The sequence below is a fragment of the Rhinolophus hipposideros genome, assembly GCF_964194185.1.
Source record: "Rhinolophus hipposideros genome assembly, chromosome: 14".
Classification (NCBI taxonomy): domain Eukaryota; kingdom Metazoa; phylum Chordata; class Mammalia; order Chiroptera; family Rhinolophidae; genus Rhinolophus; species Rhinolophus hipposideros.
This window is the reverse complement of record NC_138060.1, coordinates 38,642,866-38,669,420: the sequence shown is the minus strand read 5'-3', so window position 1 is coordinate 38,669,420 and position 26,555 is coordinate 38,642,866. Positions and strand designations below refer to the sequence as shown.

The following is a 26,555-nucleotide window of genomic DNA, read 5'->3' as shown; positions in this document are numbered from 1 at the left end:
TTTGTAAATGAGCAGCTGAAATTGACAGGAGGAAAACAACCGTGCTTACTCAACTCACTCTCTCTAGCTTTACATAAGCCCTCAGACCCTCTAGCAAGCCTACTGTGTTTCCTGTCTTCTTAAACATCCAACACTTACCTCCCAACCACCCCCAACCCCATACCCTTGCTACTTATTTCACTGAGAACATAGAAGGGAACTTTCTCGCATTCCCACAGGCAAATATTTCAGTCTTCTTGCATCTCTCTCTCTGGTCCCCTCTAAGAGTCCTACTGAATTTGTTTGCAATTGTATCTGTTTATGCCTGCATTATTCCTTTCCCCCTTTACTGTATTATTCTTAGCATTTGGACATGCTGTAATCTCTCTCATCTAAAGAAATAAGAAACACAAAACACCTGCCTTGAACATACATGCCTCTCCAGCTATTTCCTATTTCCTATTTCTCATTACCTGTCGTTAGGTGGTCATATAACTGCTCACTGAGATGGTAGCATTTGAGTAAAGACCTGAAGTAGCCCGCGGAACAAGTCATGCATGTACCTAGGGAGAAAGCCTCTAGGCAGATGACAAAGGACCAAGGTCTCGAAACAGGACTATGTCCAACATGGTAAAGAATAGCAAAGAAGCCGGTGAGGCTAAAACGAAATGAGCAGGACAGTAGTAGGAAATGAGGTCAAAGGGTACAACCAGACTGTGTAAGATCGTGAAAGCTATTGTCAGGACAATAGCTTTTACTCTGGGCGATACGCCATTAGAAAAATCTGAACAAAGCCATGACATCATCTGACTTACCTTTTGAAAGGGTCACCTTAGAATCAGTGGTGAGAATACACTATAGGAAGATAAGGGCAGAAGTATGGACGTCAGTTAGGAAGCCATTTAAATAACAGTTTTCACTACAAGTAATTTTCTGCTACCAGGGAGACTCCATGAGGACAGAGACTTTTGTCTGTTGTGATTACTGCCATAACCTCACCATTTATAACATTCATTGGCATATATTAGGCCCTCACATATTTTTTAATTACATGAAAGACTAATTTTAAAAACTAAATAAATGTTCGGTTAATCAAGGTGTAAGATGATGGTGGTATCAGTAAAGTGAAGTAGTGAAATGGAAGACTGGGGCACTCTCAGGAAAGTTGGTGACAAATTCTCAGATTGTGAATTTATCCTGAAGGTAAAACTCACAGGATTTGCTGAGAGACTAAGTATGAGGTATGAAAGGGGAAGAAATCAAGGAGGATTCCATGGAAAGGTGGTGTTGCTATTTGCTGAGCTGAGAAAAGTAATGAGGATGAGGAGTTTGGCATCGATCGGATCTTTTCAGTTTGAGATGACTTTAATATCCCAGTCAGGAGGGTCTGGTTCCAGGTTCGATGGAGCAAGCACACTCTATATACTCTGCCTCTCCCACCGACTGTGGCTATAAAAGCTCATCAGAGTGAATGGAATAGACGTTTGCGAGCTCTGGGAAGTAAATGATGCAGGCACATTGGAGAGGACCGAATTTGGAGCACCGCCAGGGTGGCAGCGGATTTGCCATTTCCCCTCCTCCAGTGTCTCCACCTGAATGGAACACAGCTCTGCATTCTTTCATTAGTTATTTCAGCTTTTCTCTTTATCAGTGTTTTGAATATCAGGACAGTATTTTCCCTGGATTCTATGTTTTTGTGTGTACTTGAGATTGCTTAATTTTCCTCACATTTCTTCCTAACACAATCCTCATGCTCTAGGAAGTGAGTACAGTCACTCAGATTGTACCTGTTCACCACTTCTTTCCACTTACTTGACTTTAATACTAACCTAGGTTAGTTTTAAATTGCTTACTTGTTGACCGACCTTTTGTTGTTGTTGTTGTTTGATTATTGGTTGAGCATTCAAGGTCTCTGTGACCTGTATCTTTTTTTTTTAACTCAAGTGTTTAGAAGTATGGTTTCACACATGTTTATGCATAGTCAGTACATAGAAGTGATCCTTCAATTCAGACATTTCTCATACGCCCCTTTGTAGTCATCCCATCCCTTAACCACAACCACTGATATAGTCAGTCTGCCTCTACAGGTTTTGCTTTTCCAGAATATCGTATAAATAGAATCATGCAGTATATAGCTTTTCAAGTCTAGTTTCTTTCACTTAGCATAAGGTATTGAAGATTCATCCATGTTGTTGCCTGTATCAGCAGCTCATTGCTTTTTATTACTGAGTAGTTTTCCAATGTTTGGATGTACCACAGTTTGTTTATCCCTATGGCAGTTGAAGGACATTTGTGTTTTTGCAATTTGGGACGATTATGAATAAAACCACTATAACTATTGACGTGTAGCTATTTATGTGAACATAGTTTTTATTTCTCTCGGATAAATACCAAGGAAGTGGACCCTGGTTTGTTTGCTATGTGTTTAACTTTATAAGAAACTATTAAGTGATTTTCACACTGCTTTCTGAAATGACTATATGCCATTTTGCATTCCTACCAATAGTGTTTGAGGATTTCAATTGTTTTTGTATCCTTGTCACCACTTTGTTTTGTCGTTTTTTAAAAAGCCATTCTAGTGGGTATACGAGTATAGTGGTATCTCATTATGGTTGTAATTTGCTTTTCCCTAATAATTAATTTTGTTGAGCATCTTTTCATACGTTTGTTATTCATATCTCTAGTGAAGTGTCTGTTCCCATCTCTTACGCAGTTTTAAAAATTGAGATAGGTTTCTTTATTATGTTAGAGTTGTGAGAGTTATTGGTGTATTCAAGAAATAAATCCTTTTTCACATATGTATTTTGTAAATATTGTCTTCCAGTGTATTGCCTGTGTTTTCATTTTCTTATCAGTGTTTTTCAGAGACATTTTTAATTTTGACAAAATCCGATTTATAAATTTTTTATTATTAGAATTTTCTCTTTCCTAAGAAATCTTTGCATACATCAGTGTCACAAAATTTTCTCCTACTTATTTTTAAGACATTTTACAGTTTTTGCCTTTAGGTCTATTACCTATTTTAAGTTAATTTTTGTGGAGGGGGTGAAACATAAGTCCAAGCTTCATTTTTTTATGGTGGAGGTGCAGTTATCCCAAAATCATTGGTGAAAAGATGATCCTTTCATGACTGAATTTCCTTGACGTTCTAGCAAAAATCAATTGACCAAATATGTGTAGGTCTATTTGTAAACTATTCTGTTTCATTGATCTAGGTGTCTTGTACCAACAGTGTGTTGTCTTGATTCCTGTACATTTATAGTAATTCTGGAAATCGTGAAGTATGAGTTCTCCAACTTTGCTTTGCTTTTCAAAGAAAAAAAGAAATTCTTAATCCTTTGCTTTCCCATTCACATTTTAGAACCAGCATGTAATTTCACAAGAAATCTTGCTGGGATTTTGCATAAGATTGTATTAAGACTATAAAATCCATTTTAGGAAAAGAGACATCTTAACAATATTGACCCTTCTAACCAATAAATATGGTAAATCTTTCCATTTATTTAGGTCTTTGTTGATTTCTCTCGTTTTTTTGGTAGTTTTTGGCATGTAAATATTACACTTACTATATTCATCCCTAAATATTACACTTATTATATCCATCGCTAAATATTTTTTTGGGTTTTCAGTGCTGTTGTAAAGATCCTGATGCAATTTCTAGTTGTTCATTCCTATTATGTAAAAATATAATTGATTTTGGTATATTGACCTTCCATTTTCTATTCTTCCTAAAGTCGCTTATTAGTTTAAGTAGCTTTTTTATAGATTGAGATTTTGTGGAAAATTATGTCATCTGCATTTATAAATAGTTTTATTTATTTTTTCCTAATCTCTGTGCCTTTTATATTTAGCTGGATATGATTTGCTAATATTTTGTTAGGGTTTTTAAGCTTATGTTCATGGTGGATGTTGGTCTGCAATTGTTGGGTTTTTTTAATAGTGTCTTTGTTTGGCTTTCAATCTTGGTGATGCCGGCCTCAATATGAGTTTCTGCTTCCATTATATTTTCAGAAAGAGTTTGTGTAAAGCTGGTATTATTGCTTTCTGACGTATTTACTTATAGGTCATATTTCCCTGTTTCTTCACGGTTTGTATTTTTTTTAATTAAATCATGCTCATTTTGAATGTCGTGTTATTGAATTTCTGGATTTTGTGGTTTTCCTTTAGAAGAATGTTGAGTTTACTTTTGGCAGTCTATTAAATTAATTTGGATCATCTCGATCTTTTTGATGCTTGTTTTTAGGCTTTTTAACAAGTGTGCTTCTAAGGTATCCTCAACCCAAATGCCAATTTAGCCCTATTACTAAAGCATGGCACTTTGGGCTTTCTAGTGAATTCCTGTGTATACACCAATCTCTCTCTAGTCTGTCTAGTCAGAAGGTGAACATTTCCCAACCTCATAATACCTTCTTCCAACTTTTACACTCTGCAGTAGTAGTACTACTTTCTCTGGTAGTTTTTCTTTGCTGGGCCTGTTAGAAGTTTACCCTCGACACGCACAGTTTGGTATTCATCACAAAACTTAAGAAGATCCTTGTGCAGATGTCTGGAGTTCTCTCTCTCTATATATATATATATCTTCCTCCTGTAAAGGTAAAATGTTCTACGAACTTCCCTCAGCCTCTAATCTCTGTCTTCTCAACCCAGCAAGACCAGTGCATTCTGTTTTGGGTTTCCCCTTCTGGCTCTGTGCTCTCAAAAGTGCTTCCAGGCAGAAAACCAGGTATCATCGAGTTTCCCTTGTCTCCCCGCCCCCCCTCCCAGCTTAGCTCAGGGATCACAGTGTTGTGCTGCCTGTTTTCTAATGTCTTCATGTTTCTTATATTTCATCCAGTTTCATGTCCAGTATCACTTATTCCATCGTGGTCTGAAAGGGAAGACACATACATCTCTTTTAAAAAATAAAATAAAACCAGCCCTATTTTAAGAAAATCACCCCTAAGGCTAAGGAGACAGAAAAAGATTGAAAAATAAAACAATTTGCACAGGCATACTGTAAAAAACAAACCAAAATGAACTATAGCATTCATATCACACAAAATGAATTTAGAGCAAATAACATTGAATGAGATAAATGAGACCTTTTTATAATGAAAAAGTTTACAATTCACAATGAAGAGCATTCCTGAATCATTGTACACCCCACCCCAAATAAAACAATTTATAATGCAACAGCTGCAGGAAATATAAGGAGAAATACATAGAAATGTAATAGTAATAAATGACTTGTACCTCTCCTCATTCATGGTAAATCAGGCCTACTCACTATAAAGTAGGGATACAGAGAACCTATTTACAGTTAATAAGTCAGATCTAAGTGATATATGTCAACCTCTCTGTACTATAAAAAGAGAATGAAATGAATGTATTCATAGAATATTTTCAAAGTAGCAACAAAGAAAAACTTCAGTGAATTTTACATAGTAGAAATGATATAATTGTATTGACAACAAAATTTGAAATTAATCATAAAAATATAAAACAACGCCAACTAAAACTTATCACTGAAAATATCAAAATTCTCTTTTGTCATGTACTAAAAGGAAATCAAAACTAAAATTGCGTAATATCTGGAAAATAATGATAAAGTACATTGATCAGAACCAATTGATTTTGACTGAACAAATACTCTTAGAAGTTCTTAGCCTGAAACTCTTAAATTTCTAAACAAAAAGAAATAAAACTGTGAATTAGACAGTCACCTCAAGTAATGAGGAGTATACCAGCAAAATAAATATAAAGAAAACAAAAAGAAGGGATTAGAACTAAAAGCAGTTATGAATTAATAAAAAAACAAATTACAGAGCTAATACATGTGGGAACTGTTTCTTTTGGGTAAAAAATAAACATTTTTACATAGTTTATATAGTTTAAAATAATAATAAAATATAAAATATACATGCATGAATTAAAAATAAATTGCAAAAGGTACAAATTTCTCAAAAGTTACAAATTTCTAGTTATAAAATGAATAAGTCATACATGAGAATGCAATGTACAGCATGGTGATCATAATTAACTGTATTGCATGTTTGAAAGTAGGCTAGGTGATGGGATCTTGAAAGTTCTAATCATAAGAAGAAAAAAATTTGTAACTATATGGTGACAGATATTATCTGGACTTATTGTGGTGATCATTTTGCTTTATATACATACAAGTATCAAATCATTACATTGTACACCTGAAACTGATACAATGTTGTGTTAGTTATACCTCATTTAAAATATATATATATGTATATATATGTATATATATTTTAAAAAACATATATGTATTTATATTTTAAATGCATATATATGTATATATATTTTAAATCACAAAAGTAGTTTTTCAAAAATATACATTTTAATATAGCTAGTAATAGACTTGGACAGAAGAGTCATTAGCTCCACCCACTGTTAAAATGTGTCATATAAAAAAATAAAGAAAGAAAGAAAGAAAATAAAATGTGTCATATAGATACTATAATCCTAACAGTTTGGAATTGGCACATAATTCAGCAGATTGATTGGTAAATAAAATAGAGAATCTGAAACAGACCCTTAATACATATGGGAATTAAATATATAATAAAAGTAGAATTTAATTCATTGGGAAAACAGTGGATCATTCAATAATACAGTTTTGAGAACTAGCTAGCTATTTGGTAAACCATGAAATTATATCTGTTTTTATACCAAAATAAATTCCAGATGGATCAGCGATATAAACAAAACTATAGTATTAGAGATTTCTAAAACCCATAAACCATAAAGAAAAAGTTTGGTAAATTTGACATTACAGTAAAATTTCTGCCTGTGAAAAGAGACTTCCCTGTCTCCTGCCAGAGGTGGAAAAAGTTAGAGGTTGCTAAAACTTCTTTGTCCTGGTAACTTTTGGGACCAGGACTGTATGTTCTTATATACTCTTAAAGCAATGGTTCTCAAACTTGAGTTGACATCAGAATCAGAGTCACTGAGAAGGCTTGCTCAAATATCAATTGCAGGGCCCTGCCCAGAATTTCTGATGTAGTAGGTATCGGGTGGGTAAGGTCCAAGAATTTGCAGTTTGAACAAACACCCAGTTAATGCAGAGGCTGCTAGTCCAAGGATCACACTTTGAAAACCACTGTTTTCCTCCTTTTTCCTGAGATCACTCAGTACTGCTTTTTTCCATTCAAAGAGTCCTAAATCAAACCAAAGTGTTGAGATAACATGAAATAAGCAGTTTGCTTCTTCCCAAGATACACTTACAAGCGCGAAGACCTATACAAATATAATCACTTATCTGCATGCATGCATAAAATCAGGTGTGTGCATGCCTAAAAATGTCTTTATGCTATGAAAGAACGTTAGACGCCCTTCACAAGGTGAATTTGGAGGGAGAAGATCCGAGATAGGAGGGAAATTATTTCTCATTGTATGTCCTGTTAGACTTTAAAATTCTTTTTTCACCATTTGCAAAAAAAAAAAAAAATTACTCTACATAATAATCTTTATTATTAAAACAATAACCCCTCACAGTTTCATTTTAATTCACAGGAAATAAAAGAATTTAGGAAGTGAGAAAGATGTCGAGATAGGAGGCTGTAGTCAGAAAGCAACATTTTCAGACTCTGCAATCCAGGATTTGTAGCTTCTCAGCACCAGCCTTCAGCCACAGTAGCTGCTAGCTGATATGGAAAGTAAATGAGTGTTGTTGATGAAAATAAATTTAAAGTATTTTATGTGATGTTTTTGTGCTTCATATTTGAGTTGGTTTATGAGCAGATAAATTTATGAACATATTGTATACCATGTTGCCCTCACTAAGCTAGACTTCACAGAGTTTCTATTCTCTCCGTTAGCTGGATACACAATTCTAGACCTCATAAGTCTTTCTAAAATCAGCTGACCAAAAATTGCAATTAATTTTTCCTTGTAAGTTCTTAGTTTTTTATAGTTGCCTTAATGAGTTTCCTTGGAAGGAAGTACTCTAAATCTTGTAGGGTCCTGTAGCTGTAATTACCACTGTATTGTAACTGGGATACTCATGAAATAGTAGATCATGATTCATCAAAATAAGTTCTTCAGAAAGCTCCATTTCTTGTACTCAAAAAAACTCAGTTATCACACAGATGACAGCAATGGTAGATATTGTGCATTCTCAGGCATGTGACGCAGTCATTAACGTGGAGAGGTGATTTTTAATATAAACCTGAATTAGATATCCTTTAGGAATTAAAGAGGAGAATTCAAGAGGCCTATAACAGAGTAGAAGGAACACTGAGCTAGGAATTAAATTATCTTCGCATGAATCTATAGTCTGCTTTTGACTGGGGTGTGTGCAGGCTGTGCTGTGTGCCTCTGTGGAGGGAGGCATCTGTAACCTGCAGAGGCCTGCCCTGCCTCTTTGGAGCCAGGATTATGTACTTGGTGAGCAAAGAAATCACCTATCACTGAAACATGCAAGACTTTTTCTGTAGGTGATTATAATGCATATATTCCACAGACCACTTGAAGAAATAGTGCTTTTCGAGGTTTATTTTTAGAAATGAAAATGTCCTATAAATTCGTGATATTTGCCATTATCATCAGAAATTGAGTGTTTATTTTAAAACATTGAGTGGCAATCTGCTTTTCATCAGAAAACACATTTTCTTTGCTTAGTGTATATTTGTCCTTATTTTAAAAAATGTATACACACATACACACTCATACAGTTGATTATAAAGTTGTTTAAGCAGTGAACTTCAGCTAGTAGCTCAGGAGCTAGGGATAAAATGGAGCAGCCAATCCCTGTTTAATCCTCTTTTGTTTCCATTTTGCTTCCACTGCTAGGGAAAGGTAATTTGTGATGATGGAGTTGGACTTCTGAATTTCTCTCCAAACCCATAAAGCCAAGTAATGGTTGTGGTGGTGCTGACTGCCCTTTGCCCTCGCTGGCTTCTTCAGGGTTTTCTTTTCTCCTCTGTGCCTCCCCTTGCCCCCTTGAAAGTCATCTGGGCCCAGTGCAGATACATTCAGCTCTTCATTTATCTGCATTAATGGCTAGGAACTGGGGCTCATATAATCCCAAATGGTGGATAATCCAAAAACAATTAATAGTTGGCTTTGAAATGTATTTAGTAATGTTTTAAATTGTTTTTACCTTCCTAATTATATTTTGCTAATGTTGCCATTAGTTTGCGTTCCCTGAACATACCCTGACTGATTGGTGGACTTAATGGGGCGGGGGCACAGAGAAATGCAAAGTGACTATGAGAACCCAGATTGATAGGATTTTTATTGAATTAGAATTTCACTGTGGATAATTTCCATGTTAATGATTGAAAGTTGTCAGCATATCATTCAGTCTAGGGTCTAGCACAGTACCTGCCACACAGTTGAAATTCAGGAAATATTTGTTAAATAAGGATCCTCAATTTTTTTCACAGCAGTCTTATTTATGGTCTGATCAGAGCTAGCATGCGCCAAGAGAGGAAGTCAGTGAAAGATGTCCACTGCCTTCTACTCAACTGTCCCTCCCCCATCTTATCGAAGATGAGTATTGCTATTTTCCCAATATGGTGCTAACCCAGGCTGTTCAACCAGCTGAGCCACACGGATTAGCTCCTCAGTAGCAGGGATTTAATCCAGGGACCATTCCAGGGGGAAGATATGCTATTCTTTTTGTTTTGTTTATTAAATTTATTGAGGTGACATTGGTTCCTAAAATTATATAGGTTTCAAGTATACAATTCTGTAATACATCATCTATATATTGCATTGTGTGCTCACCACTCAAAATAGATCTCCTTCCATTACCATATAGTTGACCCCTTCACCCTCTTCTACTACCTCTCCTCCTGGTAACTACTGAACTGTTATCTGTCTATGAGTTTTTGTTTGTCTTGTTATTTTGTTGCTTTCAGTTTTATATCCCACGTGTAAGTGAAACCATACAGTTCTCGACTTTCTGTCTCTCTATTTCACTTAGCACCATGATCTCAAGATCTTTCCATGTTGCCGCACATGGCAATATTTCATCTTTTCTTATGGCCAAGTAATGTTCCATTGTATACATGTACCACATCTTTTTTTTTTTACATTTATCTTAGATATATGTGTTTTTGGATTTTTTTTATTAGTTTCAGGTGCACAAGACAAAGTAATACTTAGATGTTCATGTACCACATCTTTATCCATTCATCTATCGAAGGACACTTTGGTTGTTTCCATGTCTTGGTCATCGTGAATACTGCAAAGAACATAGGGGTACATATATCTTTATGGGTAAATATTTTCAGATATTTTAATCCCAGAAGAGGGATTGATGGGTTATATGATAATTCTATTCTTAATTTTCTGAGGAGCCTCCATACTGTTTTCCACAGTGGCTGTAGCAGTTTACATTCCCACCAGCAGTGTCTGAGGGTTCCTTTCACTCCACAGCCTCTCCAACACTTGTTATTATTTGTCTTATTGATAATCACCATTCCAACAGGTGTGAGGTGGTGTGTCATCGTGGTTTTGATTTGCAGTTCCCTCATAGCTACTGAAATTGAGCATCTTTTCACGTATCTGTGCTGTTGGCCATTCGTATATCTTCTTGGGAGAAATGTCTGTTCAGGTCCTCTGCCCATTTTTTTAATTGGATTGTTTGTATTTTTGTTATTTTGTTATTTTTGTTATTTTGTTATTGAATATTGAACAGTATGAGTTCTTTATATGTTTTGGATATTAGCCTCTTATCAGAGGTGTTGTTTGCAAATGTCTTCTACCATGTGGTTGGTTGCCTCTTGTTTTGTTGATGGTTTATTTTTCTGTGCAGAAGCTTTTAGTTCGATACAGTCCCATTCATTTAATTTTGCTTTTGCTTCCCCTTGCCTTCTTTTAAAATGCAAGGAGATGCTTTGAAATAGGCACAAGGAGGCTATGTATTACTTTCAGCAGAATATAACTTTCAATGGCAATATAAGCGTCAAAATAAAATAATAGTATAGGCATAACTTCTCAACTTAAGATCTGTGGGTCACTCAAACTCCTGAAATGGTTTGCACATGAGTAGGTGTGGGGGGTGGGGGGAAGAGTGTGTGTTTTAGGTGAGAGGGTTCATAAACTTGATTAAATTCTCAAAGGGGTCCACAACTCCTCTCTATTTATATAGAGAGTTGAATTTAAGTTTCACTATTTTATACTTTTCATAATGTTTTATAAAGAGAGAAACAAGAACACCCATTGTCACTGCCTCTCAAACTTGTGTCCCTTTTGACTACACAACTATCAGAGAATGTTGTGAGTTTCCATTACTGTAGCTAATTCTAGACTGGGCACAGTCATAGACTGAGAAGCGTGTATTGAAAGACTGAATGTGCAAGTGGACAATGGCCAGAAAATATAGGATAATAGGACTCTGAGCCGCATAAAGAGCCCGGGAAGCTGAACTATAACCTCTGCAGCAAAATCAGCGCAGAACAGTCAGGACTTGATCAGCGACTACAAATAACCTGTTTTTGCCCACTTCCAACTCAGGACTAACCAGAAAGCCAAATATGTTTCCCAAATCAGTCACGTGTGATGCTCCTCTTCTAGTTAGCCCACCCATACTTACAACCTCCAGTCAGGCATACGTGAAGCCTTCCCTTGTTTTTCACTAGAAAGCTTTCTCATTCCCCTGACTGATTCCGATTTTGATTCTTTGTGATGGTAGCTGATTCCCTTGATATAGCAAGCCTTGAATAAGTAGCCTGTGCTTTTTCTTATTTGGGTGATCCTCCTTTATTTCAAGTGTACATTGAGATTGGAGGGGTTCCAGGAAAACAACCTTATCTTGAAATCTCTCCTCCACCAGGACTTTGTGGAGCTGCTACTAATACTATTGGCGGGGCGGGGGGGTGGGCATCTCTTAGAGTTTAGCTCTTTATTTTTCCAGGAATAAATTTTAAGTGCACGTTTTATTGTAGATGTAGTATGTAGGATCCATGTGCGCAAGCTGATAGTGCAGAAACTTAGGGTGAGAACCATTCACAGGTAACACAGCAGATAAACGCTGCATGGACGATGATTCAGCCCAGTATCGTAGGGCATCTGCATGGAGAACAGGAGAATGCCTTTTTAGGTCCTGCTACCATTGGGGTTGTCTTCCCCTTGGTATGAACTTGCCACTTCCCTTATAGGCTCTATCTCTTTGCACTAGCTAATCGGCCACGTCCTGCCATGTCCCAACTCTCTTCATGAGAACCAATCACAAGAAGCCCTGAGAGCCATTAGCTCAGGACTGAGCACAAAGGGCCTCAAACCTAGTGGTCACTCCACCTTCAATTGAGATTATGTGTATCCATCATAGTAAGCTTAATGTTTAAAAAACACTGACTTGTAAATGTTAACATTTAAAATGCCACGGTTTTTGTAGGCTTATTTTGGTATTTCTTCATCTTATCCTAGGAGTTTAAAAAAATCTAAGTGGCCCAGCGTACCGTTTTTCTACCTGTCTCCCACATCTCTGTTTCTTCTTTTTATTGGATCATATTTTTATAGAAGTGTTTTCCTGGAAAAGACAATATGTGGAAATTAATAGAGGTAGTATGATAAGAGAGGCTTGGCTATGCGACGTGTGCTTTGTGTCCCAGTCATTAGATGTTTGGCCATTGGTCAATGACTAGACGTGTTGAATAAGCTCATTTGAGGACCCACGCCGAGGACTAAGCTAAGGAGATGTGGAGAGAAACCATAACTTTCTATGTGAGTCTCATACGGTGGTCCTCAGAGCAACAAAGGAGATGTGGAGAGAAACCAGAATTTCCACAGTGAGTCTCATACTGTGGTCCTCAGAGCAACAACTCCAGGGAACTAGTTCAAAATGCAAACTATCAGGCCCAACCTACATTTCAGAATCAGAAAACTTGGAGAATGGGTTCTAGCAATCTGTGTTTTAATAAACTCTCTATGCAAGTCTGATGCATGCTGAAGTTTGAGACCACTACTCTAAGTAGACGAGTCATCCAATAGTTTAAGACTTTTTCCCTCCTCCTGGAGTAACATTTTACATGAATGCATAGTGGGTTATAGGAGCCCTGGCTGCTAGCACCACAATGGGCAAGAAATAAGGATATGTCACCTAGTCCAGTGCTTCTCAAGTTTAATATACACACGGATCACTTGGAGGTCTGACCCAGTAGAACACTCTACGGGGGGTTTGGGAGCCTACATTTCTAACAAGCTTCCCAGGTGACAGTGCTGGTTTTAGGATTACACTTTGAGTAGCGAAGTGCTAGTGGACGACAAGCCCCAGCTCAGGAGCATCTGAGTTGTGGGCAAGCAGAGAGCCAGAGTTCAGGATATGAAGTGGGAACGTCTAAGAGGGCTTAGGAGGCCTAGATCAAATCCTGCGTTGCTGTGATCACTTACTACTTAGTATGTGTGTCCAAGATCCCTACAGAGATGCGAGAAGCCCGGGGAAATATCTGATGAGCAGCTAGGAAACCTGGGAGAGAACAAGGACGTAGGCTCAAGATCAAGAAGACTCCTGGTTAGGAAGTGCTGACCTGGGGAGGAGGGTTTATATTAATTTAATAAACATTTGTTAACCCCCTGCTCTATATCCAACATCAAATAATCCCATGAAGCTTGTGATCTGCTGAGAAGGGAGAGGAACCAAACTATCAGTAACTTAACCCTTTCGCTAAGAGCTGTTTACCAGTGCCTTTATCTCTGGAAAATGCAATTGGGGAGCAGTGACATAGATATGGAACCTCCAATCATCAGGCCTGAGTGAAGCACTTGTCCTAACCTGAGTAGCCAGGCAAGGTCACGTGCCTTCTGAAAAGGGAATTAGAGAAGAAATAGAAGGCCAGTCAAAACCAACCCCAGAGGGTGTTTATAGCCATAGTAAGTGATAAGAAGTCAAAGGGATTCTGGCACCACCACTTTTTAGTAATGGGTTCTTTCTGACTCTCTCTTTTTTTTTTTTTTTTATTTTTACATCCCTCACACCGTGAAACCCCCTCCCCCCATCCACCACCACCCCGACCTCACACCGAGCCATCACATTATACACATAAAACTATAGTTGGCATTCATTAATGTCCAGCCTCTGGTGTACAATGCCATGACCAGGCATCCACAGCATCCCTGAGGTGGTCTCCCAAACAGGACACATGTCCATCGGACACCCAACAAAATCCCCAAACACTATTGAATAAGTCTTAATGACGTATGACCAACCTAAGAGCCTACGGATTTGTGATCTTAACCTCCATCCTGAATCACATGGATCCTGATAATTCTCAGTTTAGTGTTACACCTCGTCATTTCTCCCAACAATGTATGTAAATGTATTAGAAGATTTATGCAGAGGAAGTTGAAACGTGTTATGCAGTGAGGTTAAGATCCCATTGGTATTTGAAATACTGTATGACAACTTAAAAAAATAAAGCCACACGAGTTTTGTTTTGTTTTTTAATGAGTTTCAGATTAGGGAGGATAGGAGCAATTATTTTTAGCAATTCTCTGTATGCTCTTTAAGAAAACTGATTTGATCGTAATTCCCTTTCCTAAAGGTGAAATGACAGAACAAAGCCTATTTGCAGACTTTCTAGAAGTAAACATTATCTGTAGTATGAATTAAAACTAGTATTCGCAGAGCCTAAAATTAATTTTCCCAGCATGACCACCAAACTGTACATTAATTTTTTTGTGTTATTATTCATAGTCAGTAGTGACTTCCAAGTAATTTTCTCAAGGAGATGCCCAGTAGCTCACTTATAGTGGAGCGCAAGTAAATGATAGGGTAGAGAGATTACTTCTCAGCAACTTTTACCCCCACAGTCCTCTTGAGTCCAGGCCAAGATTCCAGCTGCCTCCTGGTTGGAATACACAATAGGATTCTCAAAGAAAGCCCATCCTATTTATACAACTAATCTATATGGGAGTATTACCATCTTTCACCAGCTTTATTTGAATTTCCTGGTAAATCACACATCCTAAAATTACTGAATCCTTGAAATATCATACTTATAATCTAAATAGCAGGTATACCTCTAAAAGAGAGGCGTGTGTGTGTGTGTGTGTGTGTGTGTGTGTGTGTGAGTGAATATTCAAGCCTCAAAACATGACGGCCATCTATGCTCAACATTCTCATGAGCATCTTATACCTCTGGAAAAACATAGATACATACACAAGGCTCTGCTTTCCATTCAGACTATTTTTACAACTGGTATATTATAGTTCTGATAAAAACAAGCTTCAAACACTTGCTAAAGAGAATAAATTACAGTAGGAATGGGTGATAATTATTAGGAACTTATTTTTGGAATAAGCAACCTTCCTTAATAAAGGGCTATGTACTGCCCTCTGAAAGGAACAGAGAATTTTCCCCAAAGTCAAAAATACCCTTTTAATACTTCATGTACTTATCTTGTGGGGGTTAAATTAGGTTTAACACGTGTTCCCAGAAAGCCGAATTCAAGCTGGGTTCAAAACATGGATTACAAGGAGCACTTAGAAAGTGACATTAGGTTCTTTAAAGAGTATAACTAATTCAAAATTTCTATTTTTGAAGGAGACTTTGATGGGCTTGAAGTATTCAGATCTTTTTGTAATGCACGCAGATCCCAAGATTTTTAAGAGGACCGAATGGAAATAGTTGAGTAGATTTAAAAAATTAGTAAACAGGCAAAGCATCTTTTGATAATGTATTTTGTAGAGCTATTAGAAGAATAATGAATGTGAAACAGGAAAAAAAAAAAAGGTTTATTTTGGCTTCCATCTTTTGTGGCTTTGCTCTCCAAGAAGTTAGAATTAAAGATGAGAATGCCCTGTGACCTTAATTATAATAACTGCAGTATTTGGATCTAATTTTAAAACTATTTTCACAGAGTTGATATAAAGGAAAACTCAGTAAAGTTATTTAAAAAGAACTGAGTACAAAAGAACCCAATATAGAAGAGCCTAAACTCAGTCAAGGAGATGGAGACCACAGAGATGAACACTGAGATTTGCTTTTGCTTTTCTCTGATACTAATACAGAATTTTGATTCTGTGTGTATTACCAACCAGGCATGGGTTATTTAAAAATTGTTAGCTTTTAAAAGTACAATGGAAAGCAAAATAAAACATTAATATCATTAAGCAAAAATACAACAGTGCTGTTTTGTGTTCCAGTATACTTACCCAGTGTGACCATGTTGTGATCACAGGTTACTTAAGATGCCCTTATAATATTTATTAAATTGAATATACCTTTTCTATTTTACTTGTTCATCCAAAGGTGGTTATATGTCTATATCTCATGAAAGGGTCAATAAAAGAAAAGAAAAAGATAATGAAGATCCAGTATATAAATTTCTTAATCATGTGTAATCACACTACAGCTATGTTGGATTAAGACCATGTTTATTTAAACCTCAGTCAAATTGGTCATTTTCATAAACTGTTGATAAAAAATGGATTTCTCTTGGTGTTTCCATGGGTCATTCACCAAACAATAATACCATCAGGAGTTACTGATCCCCTGTGGATAGCAGCTTAATTACTCAGAAATTTAAAATTCAGAATAATGGTATAAGTACAGACATAGAAACTGTCCTGTCGTTGGGTGGTTTATTATTAAATTCAATACCTCAGATGGCCTTTTTTGTTTTAATTACTAAGTAGGTCTGGTAAATTATGAATTATTGTATTATCACAAGTGATAAGATGTATACGTTATGAGCATTGCAGTCTGCAGGTGCAATGTACATAAAGCAAGATTAATAGGATCAGGAAATTAAACAGAAGCTATCTTTACAGCGAAAAGAAAGGTTTAATGCTACCCTTAAGTGTAACTTAAACTCTCACTAAATATTTTTAACTGCAATAAAAGCATGTTAATTTTAGGAGTGACTTCTTTATAAGACCTCATTTCTTAGAGTAAATTTTCCTTTCTAAGAATACAAAAGCTTACTGAAATAATTTCTGTTGGTAACTCACTCCATAAAGAACTGAATTTTTCCTTGGCTTTTAAGCTCAATGAAGAGAGCCCAAAATAGCACCGGAAATTTTGTGTGGTGAATATATGTATGAACTAAATCCAGTTGGGATAAAAATTATTAAATTATTGATAAGGTCATTGTTGGTCCCAAAGCATTCCATTAGTCGTATGATACTTCTAAAATATTGTGAGAATTTGGCCTTAATTTTTCTATAATTGCATATGAAATAGAGGAAATTGTATTTTGCTTTAATTTAATATACTTGTATTACAACTTACTAACAAATAGTCTTATATAAAAGAAACATGCAGGGCATGTAATAACAATTTTTTTTCTTATGTGTTTCTGGATTTTTTCCCACTTACTGAATTATTTTTATACTGTCACTAAGAAGATCAAAGCCTAAATTGTTTCCAATTTAGCTACACCTTTGCTTCTCCATAGCATGACAGGTGGCTTTACAGTGAGTTTAACAGGACCTTGGTAAATACACAGAGCACTTAGCAAAATGTACAGAGCTCTTTACAAAGAACATTTTGGATCTTTCTCTCTCTCTCTTTCTCTCTCTCTCTCTCTCTCTCTCTCTCTCTCTCCCCCCCACTCCCCCTCCCTCTCTCTCTCTCTCTCTGTCTCTCTCTCTCTCTCTCTCTCTCTCTCTCTCTCTCTCTCCCACTCTCCCTCCCTCCTTCCCTTCCTCCCTCCACCACACACACAGACATGCACACATACACACAAAATTTGGTGCTTGTCCTGGAATTATTTAGCAGTATACTTGGCAAGGTGAAACTTGAAAAATAAAGCAATGTGAAATATTTATAAAGCAGCACATCATAGGTTATGTATTAAATATAAAAGTACCGAAGACATACATTCTGTGTAGTTTTGAAGATGTGTTTTGTTCAGTATAGATTACTAGATATTTGCAGTTCCCCCTCCTGGCAGTGCCGCAGTAGAGATTGCTACATGTATGTACCTGTGGGGTCGTTTTTGAAGCTAAGCTAACACAACCCTAATCAGCAGGGAGGTTACAAGAGAAGAAGCTTGAGCAATAACTGGTCCTTTTGTTGTAGAAATAACAGGAATATAAATTATTTCTAAAAAATAGGCTACTTTGTTTCTTTTTTTTGATGCACTATCTTTGATGAAACCAAAAATGTGATTGTCCATAAGAAAATGATAGGAATTTGAGGAAGGGGAAAAAAGGTAGTATTATATTCTCATCTGTGGTGTGTATTAAGCTTCCTAATTTTTTTTTTTTTGCTAAATGATGTCTATTACGGCACGATGTCAGCTTTTTCAAGTGATTGATTTTGCTTTCGATGTGAGATAGCAGGGAAAACTTCTCCTACACATAAGAAAGCTAAGCAAAAGCAATGCCTTCCAGGAAACAACAGCAGTAGCTACTAAATAAGTTTATTTAAATAAGGAAAGTGTTAAAATAACCTCCAGAAATGAAAAGGCCAGCTTTAATGCACGGCACTGTTTTATAGATGTGATGTTTGAATTGTGTCCTAACATCTAGATTTGAACCAGGAGGAACTCAATTCAATGACAGAATTTTTAATTTTGAAACAGCAAAATTTACCTACTCGTTGAATCAAGATAGTTCTTATTTACTTATTCATTTATTTTTATTTTTCAGCTCTATTGAGGTATAATGACAAATAAAAATGTGAGCTATTTAAAGAGTACATTGTAATGATTTGATGTACATGTACATTGAAAGAATTCCTCCCATCTAGTTAATTAACACATCCGTCACCTCACATATTTACCTTTTTTTGTGTGTGTGAGAACATTTAAGTTCTACTCTCTTAGCAAATTTTAATGATACAATTCAGTGTTATCAACTAGAGTCACCATGTTATACATTAGATCCTCATCAGTTTTTTACACTGATTAATTTTTCTTCCTGTTCTCTTAGTTGAATAACTGTGAATAACCACATCCTACATGTTTAGTTATTTAATAATACAGATATAGTTATCAGTTTAAAGATCCTTTAAGCAGGTGCCCAAAAGGTTTAATCCAGCTACTCTTTGCTTTGCCAATTCTCTGGATCCCCCTGATACTCTTTGCAAAACCAGTTGATTCTTTGTAATTAAGAAGAGAACCTATTTAACTTAGAGAAATTTTTATACTTCTTAAACCAGTAAATACTAGCATTTGTAATTTGAAAGAATTAGAAGTGTGCAGAAAATGTTTTTGCTCAACCTGCATAAATCAGTCATGTTAGACAAAAAGGTATATTTTGTTCTAGTCACCTCTCATATTAGCAGTGGAATAAGAATTAAAAGGTAGAACAAAATTGTAAACAGTACCATAACATTTTTGAAACAATAAATGGTACTTAGGAATTGAAATTGTTTTCTGAAAAATTGAGTAACAGAATTTAAGATGTAGTTGAAAATACAATTATTTTGTTGGTTAATTTGATAATATGAACAAAAGAACTTCAGTATTTGATCATATGGTTCCTAATAAACTGTGATACACATGTGTACACTATTTTGTTATAGCTATGATTCCTCCTTAAATATAATAATTCCTGAAGAAAATATTTGATTTTTTTTACCTCACTTTAACCCCATGATGGTTATTTTTATTTCAAATTTTGCAAACTGGTAATATCTATTAACTGTTTTTTGAACAGTTTCCTTTATTCTGTACTATTTGGTAGTACTAGAAATTTGAAATTTTTGACTATTTTCTGTGTGTCAGAATCTCATGGAATTCTAGCTGAGGTTCCTAGAGAAAGGCTTCTGTAAGGAATTTTGTAGCCATGTTATATAAAATTAGAAGTAAATGAATAAAAGCATATCAAAGTGAGTTGTTTTAACTTTCTTCTAAGAATTAGATATAAATAGCTTAGTTGGCATATATTGAAAGTCTGAAGTGTTGCTAAGTATTTGATCATACATATATATATGTATAATTCTATACAGATCTTGTTCAGTATTCTTATTAGCTGCTTATGTATGGATGGATATCCATTTTCCTAGCCATAGAAATGAGTGTTTTGAAAAACACACCTAGAAAGATAGCCTTCACTTATCAGGTGTATCTGTTCTACAATTAACAATTAAGTATCCCTCAGTGTTTCACTTGAAATAACTGTCTGTGCTTGACCAAAAAAATATATAGATATCTACTATTTTTTTCTCACTTTTAATTTTAAAATGAATAATTTTTAAATAGGAGTAAAATGTGAGAATGAAGTTTTCCGTTTTCCTATAGTAATTTGTCATATAAACTTTTGCAAAAATCTAGTTAAAAAAATCAGTAGTTATAAAATTTTGGAAAATTGTATTTCTTAACTGATAACCTTACATATGAGGCAATCACCAGACCACTATACATTTATTTTTCTCTTTGCCTTTGTGATTTTTGTAATTTCTATTAAATATGAAAGATATCTACCCTTTCAAATGTACTTTTGTTTTACACATATAGGAATAAAGTTTAATGACTGTGGCCTAGTTTTAAAAATACAAAATTCATTTGAGAGCTTAAAACTTGGATTTTACTTTATTATATTTTTGACGTATAGTATTTGTCTAGTGTAATCATTTAAAACATAATTTTTACCACAGTTACAAGAAAAATATGATTCTCTTTATATTACTCTCAAACGTACTGTTTTCTCTGAATTTTGGGTTTGTTTCTCTCCAGACGGTGGGTACGGCTACTGTTTGGACGAGAGTTCCCCCTGCAGGATCTCCTGGTGGTCTGGGACGCCTTGTTCGCAGATGGCCTCAGCCTGAGTTTAGTGGATTACATCTTCATAGCCATGTTACTCTACATCCGAGATGCTTGTAAGTGTTAATGACCTTGACTATGTTCAAGTAGGTGGTCCTGATTTTTAAAAATAAGTTTTGTGTTTTAAATACATTGTCTTTTATTCTGAATTACTAACCTATATTTTATAGTAGGCAATATATTGACGTTTCCAAAGGAACATGCTGAATTTCTTTATTGTTAGTTAACCATGTCCATATTGGGAGATGTGGGTGATTTTATCCTGACAGAATTGGAATATTCTTCAGAACTGCTTTTCTAAAGACTTTACTCTTGCTTTAATCTGCTCGTTAAACACACTTGTGAAATGCACATATAAAAAGCCAGTATTTCAGATATGTTTAGAGCTCCACCTTCTGACAGGTAGGTAGTATTCAAGGATATTTATCAGGAGATTGGAGCTGTTTCTATAGTATCAACAACTTGCCAATAAAAAAATAAATATTACATTTAAAAATATTTTATTTTCTCAGTTACATTTTGGCCAAATATATTTATAATAGAGGACCAAATATTAACTGTATTCCATCTTATCAGATCTCCCTTAGGGTGCTTGCCATAGCTAGAAAGCCAGTGCCTATCCCTTTTGAATAGTCGGATAATCCTCAGGTTGAAGAAAATATCAGAGCATGTTTTAAATTTCAAAACACTTCAAATTGTTTTCCTTCTCAAAAAAATAATCACAGTTCGCAAAACAAGATTTGTAAGCAAAAACATAATTAGGAAACATTGCACAAAGTAATAACTAAATAAGAAATAAAAAACTATCATAAAAGTAGGACTTTATCAGAAGAATATAAACTATTTGGCGTCATTCATACTTTTACCTCTTAAATTGCTGTGTGGTTCTCTTTTAGTTATTCAGTGAATACCATTTGTGCCAGATGCTCTTGGTATGCCTCTGGTAACACTGATAATATTCTTTAAAATTTAGTTTATACTTTTTTAATTCCCCCAAAATTACTTGAATGAATAAGTGACAGGAGTACCACATTTTATCCAAAAATAGTGGTGTTTTTCTATGCCTTGAAGGTCAGATAGTTTGGGTTGTGACAGACAAAGTGAAAAGTTCCTTCTTTCTGAGTCAGAAATAATCACATAAGAACATGGAAATCATAAGACAAAACATCTGGGAAGTAGAGAAGAATGTTGGGTAGACTTGATGGATACTAGATTTTAGGAGATTCGACACTAGTCTCCCATTTTAAAGTTTCATGATTTTTTTTAACGTCAGTAATAAAAAAACAAAAGGAATAAGAAATCTCTTTTATTAAAAAAATGCTTTTGGATAATATTTTCACAAAATTTTTCAAGCTACAGAGCTTTACAATGTGTTTTTATTTTATGTAGTCTTAAAAATTAAGTATCTGCTCTTTTCTTAACTTTGGCATATCAAAACTATATTTTTAATTTAATCATCCTGTCTCCTATGCTAACATCTACTTTTTAAAATTAATTTCATAAAACAGACACATTTTTGGCAGCTGAAGCTCTTACATATTTTTTAATCCCTTCATTGATGATGTTATAAAACATATGGACACATGTGCAGGGGTAATAGTTGTTTATTCATTTCAACATTTAGTCCAACTTATTTTAATTTTCCTGGTTAAATCCATAGCAGTGGATGAGACCTCCTAAAATAGGGTGACTGCCAAGTATTTAAGGGTCACTCTCCTGTTCTCACGAAGCTTACCAGTAGGAAAGACTGCCGTAATTAATTTCAAACTAATGTTTCCGACCCTGTGGTTGAGGTGTGGAGCCATAGTTAGAAAGTTTAAAGGAGAGGCGCTGAGCTCCCCTCTGGGCCAGCTGTGAGCAACTAGAGACAGTGGTATAGATGCTGCCAAGCTAAATAGGGGGTTCTGCGTTCCTGCAGAAGGAAGAGCATGAAGAAAGGCTTAGAAGTGAGAAACAGCTTAATGGGGGTGTGTGGATTGTGTATGTGTATGTTTCTCCCCAAGTTATTTGGTATTATTAGAGTGCAAAGGGAGAGAGAGACTAACCATTTATGAGACTGAAGAGGAAACAGGTATAGGATCATGATAAAAGTCTTTATCCTGTAAGTGATCGTGAGCTAGTAAAGGGTGTACGTCAGAAATGTGGTCAGATCACCTCTGGCAGCAATGTGGGAAATAGACTTGAAAGAGACGAGACTAGAGCAAAGAAATTAGATAACAGGTGATGATAATAGTCCGGGGGAAACTAGCAGATTAGAGACATTTTCAGAACTAAAGTCAGCATGTCTTGGTGATTAAATATGATGGCTAAGGGAGAACAGGAACTCTAACATGATCCCCAGCTTGGAGAGGTGAGTGACTCGGTAATATGTATAACTTGGATAGGAAATATAAGAATTAGTAGATTTTAGGAATAGAAGTGATGAATTGAATGTTGGCCATACTGAGTTTGAGATATCTGGAAGAAATAATAACTAGGAGATTTGGGAATAAAGCTCAATGTGAGTATCAAGGCCACATACTTAATTTTGTGAATGGATAATAGGTATGTATTAGTTAGAACCATAAGAGTGGGTGTGATATCCTGTGAATAAGGTGACCATATATCCCAGTTTGTTTGGGAATACCTGCTGTTTGAGAGTAATAAATATTAATACTGCCCTCTTTCACTCTCACGGGCATCCCATTAGGATCATAAGAATTATATGGTCAGCCTACCTATGGTGGGTGCTTACAGAACGAGAACATGGGCAAAGGTGGAACTCCACGTTTAACATCAGTGTTTAAGTTAGTTTTCAGTGTTAACACCAGAGAAGAAAGAGCCTGTGTTGTAACCTCAGAAAACTGTGTTATCTGAGCCCAGGGAGATGATGGGGGTCAGGAGTGCTGAGATGCAGTGAGGGAAGGCTGGAGAAGTCCATAGATTTGGGCCTGTGGAGGGATAGTCATCTGATACCTTTGCCAGAATGGATTCAGTGGGTGGTGGAGCAGACGTGGATGTGGTAGGTTAAAGAGTGATCAGACAGTTAAGAGTTACAATAGCCTTTTCCACAGTTTTGTTGCTGTTGTAGTTTTATGTATGCAATACACTTTCAACTAAAAAGTCAACTAAATAAAAAAGAAAGAATGTAGAGACAGCATATGTATTCATTAAAGAAAGTCAGTAGAGAAGGGAAGAAGAAAGATGTAACTAGAAGTGAGTTTGAGGATAAGGAGTGATGAATGGCTGTCTTCAGAATGAGATCAGGGCACCTTGGAGGTGGGGAGAACGGATAGAGACTCTTCCTTCCAAAAGCATTCTGTTTCTCCTTCAAGTGTCAGCACTATTTTTCCCCCTCCTGTTCCATGGATGAGATCTATGAAAAGATAAATTATCTTATCAATTATTGAAGGTTTTAATTTGTTTATTACTGTTCTTCATGCCCCCCACCCCCCTAATGAGAGACAGGACTTTTTCTGTCCAGGTTTTCCTGCTGTAACCTAGCGTCTAGAACAGGGCCCAAGGCATAGTAATCTTGCTGACAAATATTCTTTGAGTGACATAACTGAAGAAACAAGTGCTCAGAGGCCATGGAACAAGGTCAGGAGTCCTGGGGAAGACTGACTTTGGACCAGGAGTGAAAAACTGATGCTGTTCCTCGCAGGAGGCAGCCACCAGGCAGATAGCAGAGTAGACCGGTTTATAGGTGGAGACGATGGAAAGTGGAGGAATTCCATGTCTGATAAAGGAGGAAGCAGGGCTGTCTGCTGTGCAGGAGCCATGGTAGTGCCTGGGGCTTCAGGGGATTTACTGGGAAGTGTGGAGAGATGGCTGAGCAAGGACAATGATAAGCCTGGTCCAGCTATTGAAGATCTTGTAGAGACAAACAGTGGGCCGTGGCACCAGGCCTCAAGTTTATGCTTCTTCCCAGCCACGCTCAGCAGTCCAGGCAAGATACACAGACAGGAGGCAGGTTATAACTCTGCTTCAAGTCAGGCCCACATCCAAATGAATTAGGCAGAGCCCAGGGGAGGCAGGAGGATGGAGGGTGTGGATTGCATTTTAAAGGAGTGGTTTAGGATGTGGAGGGAGGGAAACATGGCCAGGAAAGACTATGGGGAAATCAGCATATCAAGGGAGTAGAAGAAGGATGTGAGAGTGAAAATCAGAGGTTGTGGTCAAACAAAAGAGGGCATGGAGCAGCTCTGGGTGTGCCCAGGAGGGTTGGCTTTGTTAACAGAGAAAAGGATCCTGAGGGAGCTGCGATTTCTCTTTGGTCCTCCATGGACTCTTCACCTAGAATCATGACAGCAAAAGATGGAGAAAGAAGCATAGCGAACGAAGCAACGAAAGCCTCAAGTAAATGCAGAAGAGTGACCAAGGAAACAACTTTTATTCAATCAGTCATTTATTCAAAGAATCAGCCATTCAAACAGTATTTATGGAGTGCCTACTATTTGCCAGCCGTCACGGTGTTTGCATGACAGTAATGAAGGGGCCTGATGGAGGTATAGATGTGTGGCGTGAACTTGAGAAGAAAAGGGGTTTATGAAAAGATAGGAGATGGTTTGGAAAGAAAATCAGGAGTGAGGTGGTGCTCCCGCCGCCCACCAGGGGAGGTCGCAGGAGTAGCAGTGAATTCCAGGAGGGCTAGGCTCAGAAAAAGGCATTGGTTCTCAGAGAAAAGGATTGGGCGGGTTGGTGGCGGATAGCAGGAAGCGGACACAGAACAAGATCCGGTAGAAAGCATGGCAGGGCAGTACTGATTAGATGAGCTTCCATTTTAGGCCAAGGTCAAGAGCAAGGAGAAGGTAGACAGTTTGACAGCCACAGCATTCCAAATGGAACGTTGGTGTCAAGTTTTTATTCTATCTCAATGGATTTTGACTCATGATGAGTCAGAATCCTGGGACATCCAGAGTGGTGACGGCTTTGGGCATTACGTGTTCTTTGGAAGCCATACGTGATACATTTGTGTCACAGAGAATGATGCACTTGGCAAAACTGAAAACCTTCCTTCAGTGACAGCGTTCCTTACTGGGGTACATTCCTCTTAGAGAATCAGTGGAGGACTTCAAAGGGATTGAAGTGCAAAATATTGTGTAGGTGTGCATTTCCCTGGCTCAAAAATATATAGTTTCATCATCTTCTCAAAGGAATATGTAACCTAAAAAATGGTTTAGATTCACTGTACATAGTCCCGAATCCTGATTTTATAGGCACAGATGATGCCTGTTAGGGGTTGATCTCCCTATATCTCCCCCAAAATATATGTTGAGGATCTAACTCCTACTACATCAAATTATGTCCTTATTTGGAAATAGGTGGTTGCAGATGTAATTAGTTAATATGAGGTTGGACTGAAGAGGGGTGCAATATGACTGTTGCAATATGACTGAGAATATGGAGAATAATGTCATATGAAAACAAAGGCAGAGTCTGGAGTGATGTGTCTACAAGCCAAGAAATGACATGGATTTACAGCTGTCACCGAAAGCTAGGAGAAAGGCATGGAACAGATCCCCCCTCAGAGCCCTCAGAAGGAGCCAGCCTGTCACCGGGAGCTAAAGGAGACACGGAGGGAGTCTTTCCTGGAGGTCTGAGGGGGAGCATGGCCCTGGCACACCCTAATGTTGGACTTACAGCTTCCAGAACTGTAAGACAGCAAATTTCTGTTGTTTTAAGCCATCCAGTTTTGGGTACTTTGTTACAGTAGCCCAAGCAAACTAATACAATGCCCTGGGCAGTAAAGTAATTTATAATAAAACTATCATTCAGTCTGTGGGGTTAGAGCCTAATGCCCCTGCTTAGTTCTTATTCCACCCCTTTCACGCTGTCAGCACCTCGTATTTCATTTTTGGCCAAAGTATTCTTATAACGTTCTTTAGATCCCTTGAACAAAGCTTTCATTCTCTTTGAAAGTAATT

General features: G+C 36.7%; 1 protein-coding gene across 7 annotated transcripts in view; it reads left to right on the top strand.

Moving 5' to 3' along the window:
- The window catches only part of TBC1D5 (TBC1 domain family member 5), a 503,965-nt gene that overhangs the window by 355,351 nt on the left and 122,059 nt on the right, over positions 1 to 26,555 (top strand). For all 7 annotated transcript variants that reach the window (XM_081072580.1, XM_081072576.1, XM_081072581.1 and 4 more), the window contains one exon: positions 20,563 to 20,705. In XM_081072580.1, the coding sequence (XP_080928706.1) occupies positions 20,563 to 20,705 (143 nt within the window). The remainder of the gene's footprint in view (positions 1 to 20,562; positions 20,706 to 26,555) is intronic.